We start from the raw sequence: 14,763 nt of genomic DNA, 5'->3' as shown, positions 1-14,763 counted from the left end.
TGGGGTGCCATGCTTTATTTTGCAGGGCATGGCTCGCCTGTTTTGTTTAATAACTTACAACTATTCAGTGCAGCGCGGCGCCCATTGCACGAGCGCTGTGCTTTCAGCTTCAAAGCTCCATCTCCCCGTTGTGTGCCCTGCCTCCCACCACCAAAAGCAGGCTGACTATTTAACTCTCCTTTCACCCCGCTACCGGGTTAAAGAGTTCATCATCATCCGGGCTCAGCCTCTCCCGGGATCACCTCTACAGCGCAAGAGCCAGCCTCAGACCTGCCCGCCTCCCCTCTTCCCATGCAGCAGCTAATCAGCTGCCCAACAACTCCGGACTCCGTGCAGTAAGTAGTAGGAAAATCAACCCGTTCGGGCTCCTATTGTGCAATATCAAAGCTGCATGCTACCTGCTCGCTGCATTGCAAGTACCAGACAATTACCCTTATCAGACATGCATGCTACCTTTGCCTGTTTAGCCTACGTTTGAGTTGCTTGCTTTTTAGGTAGTGGTGAACAGGTCGTCCTCGCCTGCTGGAGACTGCCCGGCCAAGGATCGAATTTGTCGCACTAGGGACGTTATCTTCATGATTTGCCAGGAAATGGCTCCCATTTGTACAGTGGAAAAATCGGCAAATCATGACATTAAAAAAGGAACAAAATGTAATCTTTTAACAATCTATGGCAATAGTAACCAGTTCAGCTTCAGTGTTCTATATCTCACTTTCGAAAAATGCCGCATTTGACAAGGTATCAACTAGTAATTTTTAGACATTTGTTTATAAGGGACATGGGCGGTGGAACTGCATATGTTCCTTAGTCACAGGCATGTTCGAAATACTTGCAAGCTGGGGCCAAAAAACACAGCATCAACGTCAGTATCTGGCTGGTGGTTTAAAGCGTTAGCTACTATTAGCAAACTGGCAGGATTGCTTCAAAAACTATAACGAGATTTTGCAGCAAGTGCACAGGGGTTGAAATATGTGCGAACTGGGCAATAATGTCCCCTCTCCCCATGTCCCCCGACGTTCCTGGTCGGCCACTTTTGTTCCTGTAAGAGTTACGTGTCACACATTGGACATGGAAATAGAAAGATTGGTCGTGCCATGTGCACTATGTATAATGTAAAGAAAAATGTGAAGGGACAAGATGTTTCAGCTAACGTAAATGCTTTGTTCTTTTCCAGGATGCATATGCTTCTAATGGGGTACTCAATTGAGAACAAAAAACCTACGTTAGTATTTTAAGAATTCTACCTCCTAGGCGATCAAAAGAGTTTAGCAACATCAATAGCCTTTGTTATCTTGCACATCAGACTAATAACTCGCAGGGGATAATGGGCACTTGTTCTTTTTACCTCCTTTCTTTAGAATAAATAAATGCAGCGAGGTTGTCCTTAAAACTGCAATATGTAATAGTTATTTTAGTGCGCTTGTTTTCACTTCCGCTTTTTTAGGTCGAATCTGGGCGAATTGTAAACGACAATGCCTTTTATTTATGTGTTAATTAGAAAAACAGATAAATAAAAGGCATTGTCATTTACAATGCCAATAGCTTAAACTCTCGCAAATGCGAGACCTATTGCATTGCAAATGCTTGTTCCCTTTCTTTCAGCCATGCTGTACAACAGCCGTGCTGCTGTACAACATGGCTAAAATACATTGAAAAAGACAATAGCTCTTGCATAGCTGAGAGTCATTGGCTTTGCCAATGCGGATTTGTGGTTTCCCTTTGTGAGTTTCTCTAGCAAGTATGGTGAAGGAGTGGCTCTGGCAGCACAAGCTTATTGTTGATTTATTAACTTTATCGAACTCACTTATCTGCTTACCAGTTGCTAGCCTTCTTGCAGCTGCAGTGCTGTTAAATGTTTGAGGCTAATGAATTTAGCCGCAGTGCTTAATTTGTGAAATATTAAGTGCCAGGGCTCTGACCAGGAGGCCACTGCAGCTTGCACCACCCATCGCCCTTGTTAGCGCTGCCAAAACAACTACTAACCATCTCTCTCGCATGTAAATGCGACAGTTCAGATTATTCCAGGTCCCCAAAGCTAAAGGAATGGGTGGGGAGGCAAGTATTACCAATTTTAATGTATATTGTAGTCCCAAATTACCGTTGTTCTACTCATCTCTAAATTAGATAAGCAGCGCCACCATGTGGTGGACTGCTCTAAGTATGGTGTTGACAATTAGGTGCCGGTGCCAAGCACCGGACACCAATTATGTGCCGGTGCTGAGCACCGGAAAGACCCGGCTCAAATTAAGCACCGAATTTAGGATGTAGCAAGGTCCTTGCAAAGCCCAGTCATTCATGGCTTGTTATTTTGTTTTGGTACTTTGTCATGAAATGAATCGGTGCCTTCATATCTTTTAATGTGTGCAATATTTTTTATAACCTCAGTCAAAATGAACTTGTGATGATGAATGTTATCACATTCTATTTTTCTGTTCTATTTACTGCTTTTTATGTTCCTGCTGACACAGTTTAGAAATTCTTCTTTTTTTTGTGTTGGAGTGTGTTTTTCGTTTAATTACGAAAAACTGCGATCATCAACAATCTAATCTGCCACTAACATAATATAGATGGATCATTTAAGGACTGTTTTTTTATCCGACTATTTTATAGAATCATTTACAAATAATTAATGATTGCACTTCCAAATAGGTGAGACATTAGATCTATCCCTTTTAAAAGACCAATAAGACATTACATTAGCTGTACACATGAACCTTTTAGCTTAGATTTCTAAAGTGTCTCTTAGGGCACATGCCGAAAATCAGATTTTAGTCTACACAAATTAGGCAGTCCAATTGTGTCCCAATTTGGCCTCGATTGCACAAACCACTGCCCTAAATTACTATCGTTTGTTTCCATTCCCTAAACTCCCTCACCCCAAATTGTGAGTGATCATACAAAATCTGGCCCACTGCGACGATTTACCCCTCAACCACTCGTTCTCTGGTTTTGCATCCAACTAAGCCTCTCCGATCAGGCATTCTTACCCTTTCCAATCACTGTAAGCAGTATCACTTTTTGATAACATAGTCTTCAGTGTTACTGAACGTCTTCTATGCTCTACGTATTAATAAATATGTATCCTGAGCTCCACAAACAACTGCTACAGCTGGTCTTCTTTGCTACTAGAGTTGGTAACTTATGTTCATGGCTGCTCCAGCCCCTTTTAATCACCGACATGGACAATCTTGTGATCTTTCCATGAAGATAAGACCTCTATTATACATTTGGAGCTTCTCAAAAATAGAACCATGTTGGACAATCCCAGAATCCTTATCCTCTCAAACTGTGTCAGTATGGCGTACTGAGAGTTGGAGACTTTACTTTTCAATCAGGATGTCTGCCAACCCAATCTATGGCACCAAACCTGTGATTCAGCGCATTTCCCCTGTGCTCCAACTGTTTTATTTCACATTTGCATGCTTTTCTATTAAGGAAAAAACTATTGCATTTAATGTATTCAGTGTTTTATGCATTCAGGGCATGGGACGAAAAGGTCAATTACCTGTTGGAATAGTTTAGTAGCTTGAAAACTTTTCTGGATTCGCATTATTGAGCCATCTCGTAGTTGGATCCAATATTGTCTTTTTTCCCCATAGGGCACCGAGTAGTATGTGGGTATAGCTATGTTACTATGACATCAGACGTACACCCATAATGCATCAGTGCGTGGTTGCCACCTTCAGATTCTTTTTTCCTTCTTGGTGATCTGTACTGTCCTAGTACCTTGTACCTCATCCTATGCATAGCTTTCTCAGTGTTTAGAACTCACACTTTTTTATTTTGGGGAAAAAAGGTTGCATGTGAATCCATAAAATACTTCAAGCTGCAAAACTATTCTTACAGGTAAGTGCCCATTCCATTTTGAAGCGTGAATCTTTTCTAGATTCACATGCTCTGCACAGGTCATGTAGCGAGGTTACCTCGACTTGGGACGTTGGGTTGAAGTGTGTCACTGGCGTATCGAAAAGTGACGGGGCCTCCCTGGGCTCAATCAGGAGCTCTCCGGACAGATTGCAGTGCCAAGGGGGCCGCTTGGGGCACCGCGGGGGCTGCGGGGGCCTGTGTTACGCCCCTGAAGTGAGTGCGAGCTAGCAAAAGGCTATCGTAAGACTTTGTCTCACCTGAGGTTCTCAGTTAGCCTGAACGTCTAAACAGTGTTGCTTTGTTAAAGTGTGGACTGATGACCTTGTGACTGCCATGCAAATGTCTTGGGCACGTTAGCACCGAAGGCTAGACTGGCTCCTTTTCACCTAGTGGAGTTCTCTAAAATCCCAGCACTATATCACAAATTGTCAATCCACTTCTTTGAAATTAAAACTACACAAAATCTCACATTCTCCAATACTGCTTCAATATACTTACTCTTTTGCCAGCACATATGCTTATAGCATTAACATAGGTACCAGAGACAAAGCTCACCGATTGCATAAACCGGGTCAACATAATTTTTAATTGCCTAGGTTTCCAGCATGCATCCTGTCATATCTATAATATATTTAGATCACAATATCTTTATGTACGGGCCTAACCTTGCTAAGGCACTCTGCAAGGGAATAATGTTCACACAATAAGTAACAAGCCCTTCTCTTAACTTTGGAAGATGGTGGCAGTAGCCTTGCTCTAGAAAAGTTTCACTCCTGACGCATAGCTATCAACTAAGTGGTGAGGGCAGAAGTAGGGATACTACGAATCAAATGGCGGGAAGACAGCACCCATTCCCTACAGCAGCCCACCAAACACCCACATGATTAGAATCTGATGGCAGTGCTTGCTTGCCAAATTGTTAACATTGCATGAAGGAAGGAACAAGAGCAGAGAGGTGGTATTGAGAACTGCCTGCTTTGAGCTAGCTGTAGCCCTCTGTTGCCCCCTCTGGAGTCTTCTTTTCCAGAAATAACTCCTGCTAGCTACTAGCAAGTTTGGATGGTCTGAACTCTCCAACTTGTGATGGTTCCTTTTGGTACATTTAACCAACCCTATGTTGCTGGTGCAAAAGTGTCTAAGAATTGATTCCCTTTTCTGCACTATTTTGTTTCCTGCAGGTACTAGAATATTGCTCTACTGACATCTAGTGTGCGTGGGGCTGTTCCTGCATGTGTTTTGAGTTGTTTGGATAAAGCTGAGAGTCTCTCTGCTTTATTAAAATGGAAGCTGGATAATACTTTTTGTAGGTACCTGTAACTCACTGACCGCACAGTGATGAGGTGATTTCAGGAACAATATTTTCATTGTTAAGAATTTGAGTCCTACTTGGTGCATTGATCTAAATGGTGCCTTTATTATTTGCGTCAGTACCAGGTTACAGTTCCGGGGGGGGGGGGGGGGGGGGGGGGGGTGAGTGCTGACTTTGGTAGTGTAAGACTTTTTACCCCTTCCAGGAGTCTCTGAATGGCTGGTATGATAGAGACGCTTTTCACTGTGGACCCTCCGATGTATGCAACTATAGTTGCTAATTGTACTTTGATGGACGTATACAAAAGCTTCCCAACCGCGAGGTGCATTAGGGACAAAATGATAGTGGCATTTCCTGTGATACTGTGTGTCAGACTCTCCTTTCCATTCTAGCGGATACATCTGTCCACTTTGGCAGGGTTGCATTTGTGTGTTGTTGGTCTTCTGGCCTCTCAGTACTTGCATGCATCATTGAGGTAGGCCCTGATGCCCGAATTCCAAGTTCCCACGAGGATTGCATCTATGCTGAAATCGGCTGTCTATGGGTGACATACTTGTACCTTCTTGTACTGTTAGAAAGTCTTTCAAGACAGGTAGTTTCATAACCTTGCCTCGTGCTATTCTTCACGAGATCGCTGACCTTATTTGTGAAGGTAGAAAATCGTTGTTGTATTGTCTGTCAGTTTGGAGCTGCAGTGTTCTCCCTTTTATATCCATGTGGAAGGCTTTTAATGCCATATAGACTGTTTTAGTTCTAGCACATTTATATTATTGACTGCCTTCCAAAGATAACACCGGCCACCGATGTCCGGTTTTCCATATACGTGGCGTAATCCAAGTGGGGTGAATTTGTTGTGATGGCCAATGAGAGTTGTAGTTCCATGAAGGGACTGCCTATTGTAACATTTTCTTCATACCGTCTACTACGAACACGCCTCTACGACGCTGGAATCCAAGTGAAGGCCCTGGACTGGACCTCCTCCTTCCTCTCCGGCAGAACACAGAACGTCCGCCTCCCCCCCTTCCGCTCCAAAGCCACCGAGATCATCTGCGGCGTACCCCAAGGCTCATCCCTCAGCCCAACGTTGTTCAACATCTACATGGCACCACTCGCCCACATCGCACAACCTCAATATAATCTCCTACGCCGACGACACCCAGCTGATACTCTCCCTCACCAAGGACCCCCACACCGTCAAAACCAACCTCCACAAAGGAATGAAGGCCATCGCTGACTGGATGAGGAACAGCAGACTGAAGCTGAACTCGGACAAGACGGAGGTCCTCATCCTCGGATCCACCCCCTCGGCCTGGGACGACTTCTGGTGGCCGAATGCACCAGGAACAACCCCAACACGCACTGACCACGCACACAACCTAGGGGTCATCCTTGACTCTACCCTCTCCATGACGAAGCAGGTCAACGACGTCGCCTCCTCCTACTACACCCTCCGCATGCTTCGCAAGATTTTTCAAGCAGATCCCCACCGAAACAAGGACGGTCACCCAGGCCTTCGTCAGCAGTAGACTGGACTACAGAAACTCACTCTACGCAGGAGCCCCGGCCAAACTCCTGAAGCGGCTTCAACGCATCCAAAACGCCTCTGCACACCTGATCCTCGACATCCCTCACCGCAGCCACATCACACCCTACGAGAGACCTGCACTGGCTCCCAGTCAACAAGAGGATAACCTTCAAACTCCTCACCCACAAGGCACTCCACAACACCGGACCAACGTACCTCAACAGCTGACTCAGCCTCTACACCCCCACCCGCCAGCTCCGCAGACCGCACCCTCACCACCGTCCCCCGCATCCGAAGAGTGACTGCCGGCGGCAGATCATTCTCCCACCTCGCCACCAAGACATGGAACACCCACCCCATCCACCTAAGGCAGGCCGAAGACCTCTGACCTTCAGAAGACTTCAAGAGCTGGCTCTTCGAACAGTAGCAGCTCCCCCCCTCACCACCCCACCCCAGCGCCTTGAGACCCTCGCGGGTATGTAGTGCGCTTTACAAATGCCATGATTGATACCATCATTGCATTTCACTCTGCACTTTTTTGTGACAAACACAACATCGTCCTTGTCCTTCACTGTTTAAGACCATTCTGGGATGGGTCTCATGTGGAGTCTGGCTAATGAGATTACCTAGACATGTTCCAATCATCCATAGCAGTTTCATCATGGTTCTCACTGACTGAAACTGTTACCTCTGGTAAAGACGAGCTTGCTCATTCAATGCTAAAACTCTCTTCCATACAGGGAAGGTTATCTCCTTGTTTGATTTCAGTGTCACCCCCAGGAGGACCTTTTCTCTAAGGGGTAGGGAGGAGATTTCTCCAAGTTTTAGTGGGAAACCAGTTTGTGTAAAGTTACTATTACTGTCTGCATACTGTCTCCTCAGTTATAATTTCCCAAATGGACGCACTTTGAACTGAGATCAGGATGTGGAAGTAGGCATCCATAAAATCTATGCTTGTCATGTAGTCTCCTTTCTTCAGCATACCGATGACTTCCTGCAGTGTGTGGTCATCTTGAACTTGTGTCTTTGAATGAACCTCCTAAGGAATCGGAGGTCTACAGGGGGGTTGCAGTGACCAGTCCAGTTTTGTGTCAAGGAAGTAAACAGAGTACAATTCTTTATTGTGCGCCTTTGTTGGATCTTTCTCCAAAGTTTATTTTTGTAATAGTTATTTTATTCTAGCAGTCCTAATTTCGGTCTCTTGTACACCCTTTCCTTTGGCTTTACGTTTGGCAGTATAGCCTGTAGCTGAGGTATGACGGTTTGCCCTAAACAGTTTCTCGTTTTTCTTTTGCTTTGCCCTTAGCATCGGCTGCTGGGTGTTTTGGCATTGAAGGGTATTTCAGGACCTTTGAGTCTAGAACCTTTAGCTCAGACCCATTGTGACTTTGTGGACATTTGTTTTTTCAGTGGCTCTAATTCACTTGGTATCCCACACACTCCGAGTGGTATATTCTCTAAAAAGTGGTTGATGCCCAATAGGAAAAGAAATGCGATACGGGGGTTCTCTTCTGTGATTTCTTTCTCTCTTAGACGTTTCTTATATTTTTCTTTTTGGTGTTCTTTCTTTCCTTTTCAGGGTCTTCCTTCGATTTTTACACAACTGTCAATTAGTCGCCATGAACTGTTGAGCTTAACTAAAAAATGGGAAAAAGAATCTGAAAATGACAATCATGCACTGGGGTACTGTAGGCACATGTCGGACGTCATAGGTGGATGGGCATCCACCCCCAAACGAAAAAGGAAGAATCGGGTCAATTCCGGACCCAACGACTAGATGACAGAATAATGCAACAATGCACAGCAAGTGAATCCAGAAAAAATAACAAACATTAACTCTGCCCTAGACTACAAGCACTGGGCTGTGTGCAGGTGATGCAGGCTTGGATCCATCATGTGCCTCACTTCTCTATCTGCCATGCGTTGTGTGGCCAAAAAGTTTCACACTCTCTCCAAGTGCTTTAAGATTTATCTGTCTCAGAATTCTGTGCAATAATTACTCATGTGTTATATGATTGCTGTGCCTCTGAACAGAGGTTATATCTACCTCAAGGTCCAGCTGCCTGGGTTCCCAGCCTAAATTGTAGTCCTGTTATTCTTTCGATTCTCTAGATCAACATGCACCCTTATTAGTGCAAATCCAGTTATCACCTAACTTGCTGCAACACTCAGGCCCGCTTTTAGGACTCCCTCATCATGGCAGAATGAAAAACTAGCAATTTAAAAGCGTGCAGGGCGATTCAAGAAGCCACAAATGATACCAAAGAATCAGCACCTTCACAGCGAAATAATCTGCTGTGGCTCTCCGTTCTACCACCAGCATCCTTTCAGACAGTAGACAACAGCATGAAGGGACTGGGGCTCCCAAAAGCCTCAGTAAGCCTCCAAACAATGGTCTATAAACCTATACCCCACTGCTAAAAAAGTTCAGGAACGGTTTTGGTATGCATGTGCACCCTAGCTCAAATTAATAATTGTTCAAGTCCCTCATTCTGCACCAGGTTAGTCAGAGAAAAGGAAACACAGCACCATACCAAGCTGCTGGCCAAGCCTCTCCTGTTTTATCAGTTTGTTAATTATTTCAGAAACTATATTTGATTTATTAGGTACATATTAATATACTGTCTAATACCTACTAACACACTATTTATAACCATTTATAGACTTATCTTAACCAACTAAATATTAACAGCGCGCCGAAACAATTTTTACAGCCTTGATTTAAAAAAACAATATTTAACCTCAACTAGTGTCATACAATGTCAGGTTGTAGCTATTTACCAATAAGATTCAGCTATTATGAGTCTTAATTATTGCAGTAACATTTTACAGTGTTGAACAGCCAGAAGGTCATACGTGCTCTCCAGATTGAAAGTTCCTTGAGGGTTTTTAGGACTGACATAATATGGATGGGATGAATCTGAAGAGTTTAACTGATCACCAGTCAAGTCACTGGAACTCTAATAACTTGAGGCACAAAGCACTCACCTTGGCATGCTGGAGGTTCTCTACCACTTTCTTCATGAGTGGGGAATAGTCACCTCGATTCACTGTAAACTGTTTCCCTTCAAAATCAAAGCACATAAGTTTGCTGGACATTTCTTTTTCTACGGGGGAATCTGAGAGAAGAAGAAAACACAAATTCTAGTGAAAAGGAGAAACTGGCCACCTTCAGAAAAGTATACATCAAGTGCACAGAAAATGGAAATGTATTCAGGAGTGAGAGTGTTATACCCAGATGTGGGTGCTTCTAGCAAAGCCCAATCCTCTTGTTAGGAAGTCCAATGTTATACAATAATATAAATATACATAAGGTACATTGGTGTGGAAGCATCGGTAAAAAATAACTGCATGGGGATTCAGGTATTCTGAACCCTTGTTCTTCTTCTCTCACAATTGGTTTGTAATTGACTGCAATGAAAGCAGTAGTGGAAAAAGCTTCTAAGAATGCGGTCACTTTTAAACTCTTACTGGTACCACCACAGAAGATTCAAATCTGGTCACACCCATTCCTATGCGTCAGTAAGTGTATCAGACCAGTTCCACAACTTTTGTTTAAAAATTGCAAGGTTGAAGCACTGCATATGCTTACTCAGTGAATGGATGGGTTTGTCTTCTAAAGGACGGTGACCAATGATTAAGTGTACCACAATCACCAGGGCGGTCATCATTCTTGCCCTTCTATCCTGGTATACCTCCTTCCCAAATGGTTAAGGACTTCTATTCAAAGCCCAGAAAATGCCGGGAGAGGTGAAACATATCTTGTACCATGCATCAAGCAAAAAGACTGCTTAGAACATTCTTGCAGAAAGGTATATCTTTTCAAGACCACATAATAATAAGCGGCTCTTACATCTTGGAAAAGTCCTTGACTCTGCCTTTCCTCTGGTGAAATAAGCATGCAGCGTCATGGGAGAATGAACAATTAATTAAAAAAAAAAAATACTGATGCAAATCAGTCTTCATCGGACAACATGAGCGTTAGCTACTTTGTTCCAATGTGCAAGTCTACCATAATGAATGATATTGTATCTGAAAACTTAAAGACAATAATGTTGAACCTCTGGAGACATCCATCTTTAAAGTATTTCAAAAGGAGGAGACACACACATGGTCTTGATTCTGGATTATTGCCTAAAGGGAGAAAAATGTAAATACTCCCACAAAATTAGTAAACCAGTGTTTTCTTAGGTTAACCTTTCCAGTGAGAAAATCTGGACTTATTAGCTATGGAACAAAAAATAGGCTTTTCTCCAGAAAAATTAAGTAAAGGACTTTTAAGAAGCATCAAAACATTAAAGTTGAGGACTAATCGGTGAAATGGCCAAACCAATTTAAGAACACAAAGAAAATGTTAACTAACAAAATAGGACCAAACTGGCAAAAAGTTGGATCAGGAAGGAGAGGTAAATGTCAAAAACCCAAAGACTATAAAAGCCATCATTAGGCAGGTGCATTACCAAAATAGACCACCAAAAGACAGTTCAACAAACAAATGCGCAAATAGTTCTGCCTGATCGGAGGGCAAAAGTGAATAAATCTCGCCAATTTTTTTGTCCGAGGTAAGTGGAAATTAAATTTTGTCAAGTCAATTTCACCTCGCTGGAGCGGCCGTTTGAGAGCTCCCGTCATGCTCCACGACTGGTTCTGCTTCGGGTTGGAAACGTGCACCGGGATGGACGCTGCGGAGGGAGGTGCTGTTCCCAGCTGCTCCTGGCCAGGGGCAACGTAGGGAAGAATGTGGGCTGCCCGTGGTCCACGAAGGGGACCCTCGTAAGAGGGCGGCCACGTTAGTGCCACATGAGGGCACACAAGACAGGCTAGTGTCTGGGACCCCCCCACCTTGAGGGGTCCGCGCGCAACATCACTTCCGGTAGGGGCTGGGTGGGGATGAGGTACAAGGGCCTCTCCCCACCCACCTGGCAGCCTCTTTGCCGCTGCCCTCGACGCAGTTTCAGCCATCTGGTCTTGTGTCCCCATGGTTGGTGGCCAGCCTTGTCGGCGTTGTTGCAGTCTCCCTTGTCCCCCGCTGGACACACTGTGTCCACATTGCACCTCTGGTGTCTAAACTCGGGAGCAAGTGTTGGTCGCCGTGCGCGGTGAGTTTTGGTGGCAGGGAGGGCCTTTGGGGCCTTTCTTTGCTGCCAATTCCTTGGCTGGTGGCGCGTGGAGGTGCATGCAGGGTTGAACGGTCAATTATCATTATCAGACCCCCCCCCCCCCCCCCACCCCCTCCCACCCCTCCCACAAGTCTTTTCCCAGTCTGCTTGTGACTCCGACCTCCCGGTTAGCCCGGCCCGGGAGTTGCGAGACGGGCTGGGTTTGTGCATTGGGGGCGGTGAGTCTGTGTCGCTCTCCGCTGCCCCTCTCCTTGAATTGTAGGGTGGGGGTGTGGCTCACTTTGGCTGCAGCCCTGGAGACACGATGGGGGCCTTTGCCTGGGCCGGCCAGCCTCATTAGTGTTGGCGGTCTGGGGGGGGGGGGGGCTTGCGGCGGCCGGGGTTCCCAGGTCTGTTGTGTAAGGCTGCCTGGAGGGGGGGGGGGCACCTTAGTGCCACAGGAAGGCACAGGGGTGAGAGGTCTAGTCCGTGGGTCCGCCAGGGGAGACCCCGGCAGATGGCTACTTCCGGCGGGGAGGGGACAGGGGTATTTATACGGTCTCCGCCCCTTCCTCGCCCTCTTGTCCCTGGGATGGGGGCTCCTCTCCTGATGGGGCATGCTGGCCGCCGGTTCGGTTGGGCTAAGACTTGTTGTGGCTGGACCTGGGAGAAGCCCGGTATCAGCAGGCTGTAGGTATAAAGGCCTAACTTGAGCCATGTGCAGTTTCGCAGAGCAAAGAGGTTTTGGCGTCATCAGGCATGGTCTTATACCGCCAAGTCCACCGGGTGCCTGAAGGGAGATGGGGTGCACCTCTCTAGTTTAGGCATGGATCTTTTCCTACTGGACCTAGGAGAAGCTTTGGCAGCAGCAGGTTGTAAGTAAATGGGTCTATCTTGGTGGGGGGCCCCGGTAGTGACGGTGGCCACTCCCAAGGCTGTGGAGGAGTTACAGGGCGATCCAGGGTCTGCACATACCAAGGGGTACATCATGCAGCAGCACCGCGGGGTGCTAAGCCAGGATACCCAGGGATGTTTTAGCGTTGTCCCCTGGAAGAACGACGGCTCCCCGTTAGCCGACAGGCGGTTGTGGGTCTGAGCAACCGGGGGCTGCCATGTATGCTCCGCCCACCCCTCACGGGGGGGGGGGGCGTGTGAAGCAAGTGGACTGGGGGTCCACGGATGGGAGGGGTGGCCCCTCCCAATATTTGGTATACACTATTTGGCGTTGCCATGGTGACTTTAGGCTTATCAGACGGGCAGGCGGCATAGGGGCTGGCCTGCCCTGGGATCGCCCGCAAGATAACCCACCATGTTTGCATATTGGTTATGCTAATAAACCTGCAGCAATATTTCTCCACTTACAATACAGTGTCGTGTGGTTTATTTATGTACTTATGTGTTTTGTGACAACTGTTGCCGATATTGGCACTATGTGCGGATGTTGAGGCCGGCGGCTGTGGCCGCCAGAGTGCCGCCTGTTTTTCCTGGCCTTTGAGGGGCAAGGGGACTGCAAGTTCCAGGAGGCCGCGGGCAGCCTTGCATTGCCCTGTAGGCCAGTTCATAGACAAGCGCTGCGTGGATGTATGCGCGAATGCCTGCAGCCCTTAGGTTGGTGCCAGACAGCTAATGGCGCTGGGCCGCTCCCAGTGATTCCGTGGGGTGAACAGGGAGTGCCTGACCGAGCAAGGCTTTCTCCCACAACGCCTAGGGTGGTGTAGGAGGAGCGGCGGTCAGCGTTGCCGGGGGTCCCTGCAGCAGAGAGCCTCGACTTGACGACCTGAGTGGGCGGCGCGCGCATCAATGGTTTTGATGTATAGCCGTAGTTCTTATATTTCGATTGTCTAATCTAGAGGTTAAATCCTATGTAGCTGCCGCCAGATCTTGATTGCATTAGGATGCCGCGGGTGGGTGCGCCATGGGGGACCTCTTCTGCTCTGAACGCTCGTCACATCTGGGGGGGACGAAATGGGCACCTGCTGCCACATGTGGGTATGGCGCTGTGTGCCGGGCCATTGCTGGTTGGTCCTTGCGTATGAAGTACCAAGGTTTCACGAAGGGCAACTTTGTTTGACAGTGTGCAAATTCTTTTGAAACAAAGAGCTGCGTTTACTATTACTTCCCCCTGTGGTGTCTGGCCTGGCGTCGGCGGTGTGCTGGTTACATCCCCGGTCTCGTGGTCCACTTCTTCTGTTGAGGTGAGTCATGCCCGATCCTCCCGGGGTGCAGGCTTCAGGTGAATTTGTGAAAGGGGTTGGAAAAGGATGTGGCGTAAGGGCCAAGAGCTGCCGATTTTGGGCACCGCATTCTCGGAAAGTCCAAGAGGGTGCGAGGTCTTACACTGTTGTGTGTCTGAAAGAATCAGCACCCGTCCGTCCCTGGATTTTATTTTCTGCCTTATCTTTATGTCGGGATTTCAGATATACTTTCATATTAGGGTTATGTCTCCACACAGTAAAGGGTGGTTTATGTCTTTAGTGCATTGTAAAAATCTTCACGCCATGAAGTGCCTTGGGCCATATTACATTTCTTTTAGCACTATGAACATCTGCAGGATGTGTTGCACCATCTTGAAAAGTTAACTGTGATTGTAGCCAGCAAATCACCAGGGCTCACAAGCGTGTGGCCTGGAGATACCCCACACATTAGTCTTTTGTGATGTCTCAGTTAGTGCTATGAATTCACTACACAGTTCACCAGAAGGAGGTGTTCTACAAGTGCAAGACGTGTCAATGTTTACTAACATGATAACCCGCGACAGTAGGGCATTTGTGCGCATTATGTGGCTCTCTACTGTTTGGAGCCTCTGAGCTGAAACACCATACGGTTATGGTTGTAACCGCTCTTGGGTGTTTGCGGTTCTTCCTTTTCTGTGCACTGAGAATTTTCGGGTGAACAACCACTCTGAGGTTGGGAAAAAACCAATCACAGAGTGATGGGTTTGTGTTGCGTATCGAAGGGGTGTG

The 14,763-nt window shown here is 46.5% G+C and overlaps 1 protein-coding gene and 1 long non-coding RNA gene across 5 annotated transcripts in view; one reads left to right on the top strand and one right to left on the bottom strand.

Annotated features, from left to right (window-relative positions):
- Positions 1–14,763, bottom strand: part of DPP3 (dipeptidyl peptidase 3) — a 533,904-nt gene that overhangs the window by 298,349 nt on the left and 220,792 nt on the right. For all 4 annotated transcript variants that reach the window (XM_085625440.1, XM_085625443.1, XM_085625441.1 and 1 more), the window contains one exon: positions 9,690–9,820. In XM_085625440.1, the coding sequence (XP_085481566.1) occupies positions 9,690–9,820 (131 nt within the window). The remainder of the gene's footprint in view (positions 1–9,689; positions 9,821–14,763) is intronic.
- The window catches only part of LOC146798177 (uncharacterized), a 159,390-nt gene that overhangs the window by 6,486 nt on the left and 138,141 nt on the right, over positions 1–14,763 (top strand). The window lies entirely within an intron of this gene.

This window comes from Triturus cristatus, chromosome 9 (genome assembly GCF_964204655.1).
Source record: "Triturus cristatus chromosome 9, aTriCri1.1, whole genome shotgun sequence".
Lineage (NCBI taxonomy): Eukaryota > Metazoa > Chordata > Amphibia > Caudata > Salamandridae > Triturus > Triturus cristatus.
This window is presented reverse-complemented; position numbering and strand designations above follow the sequence as displayed.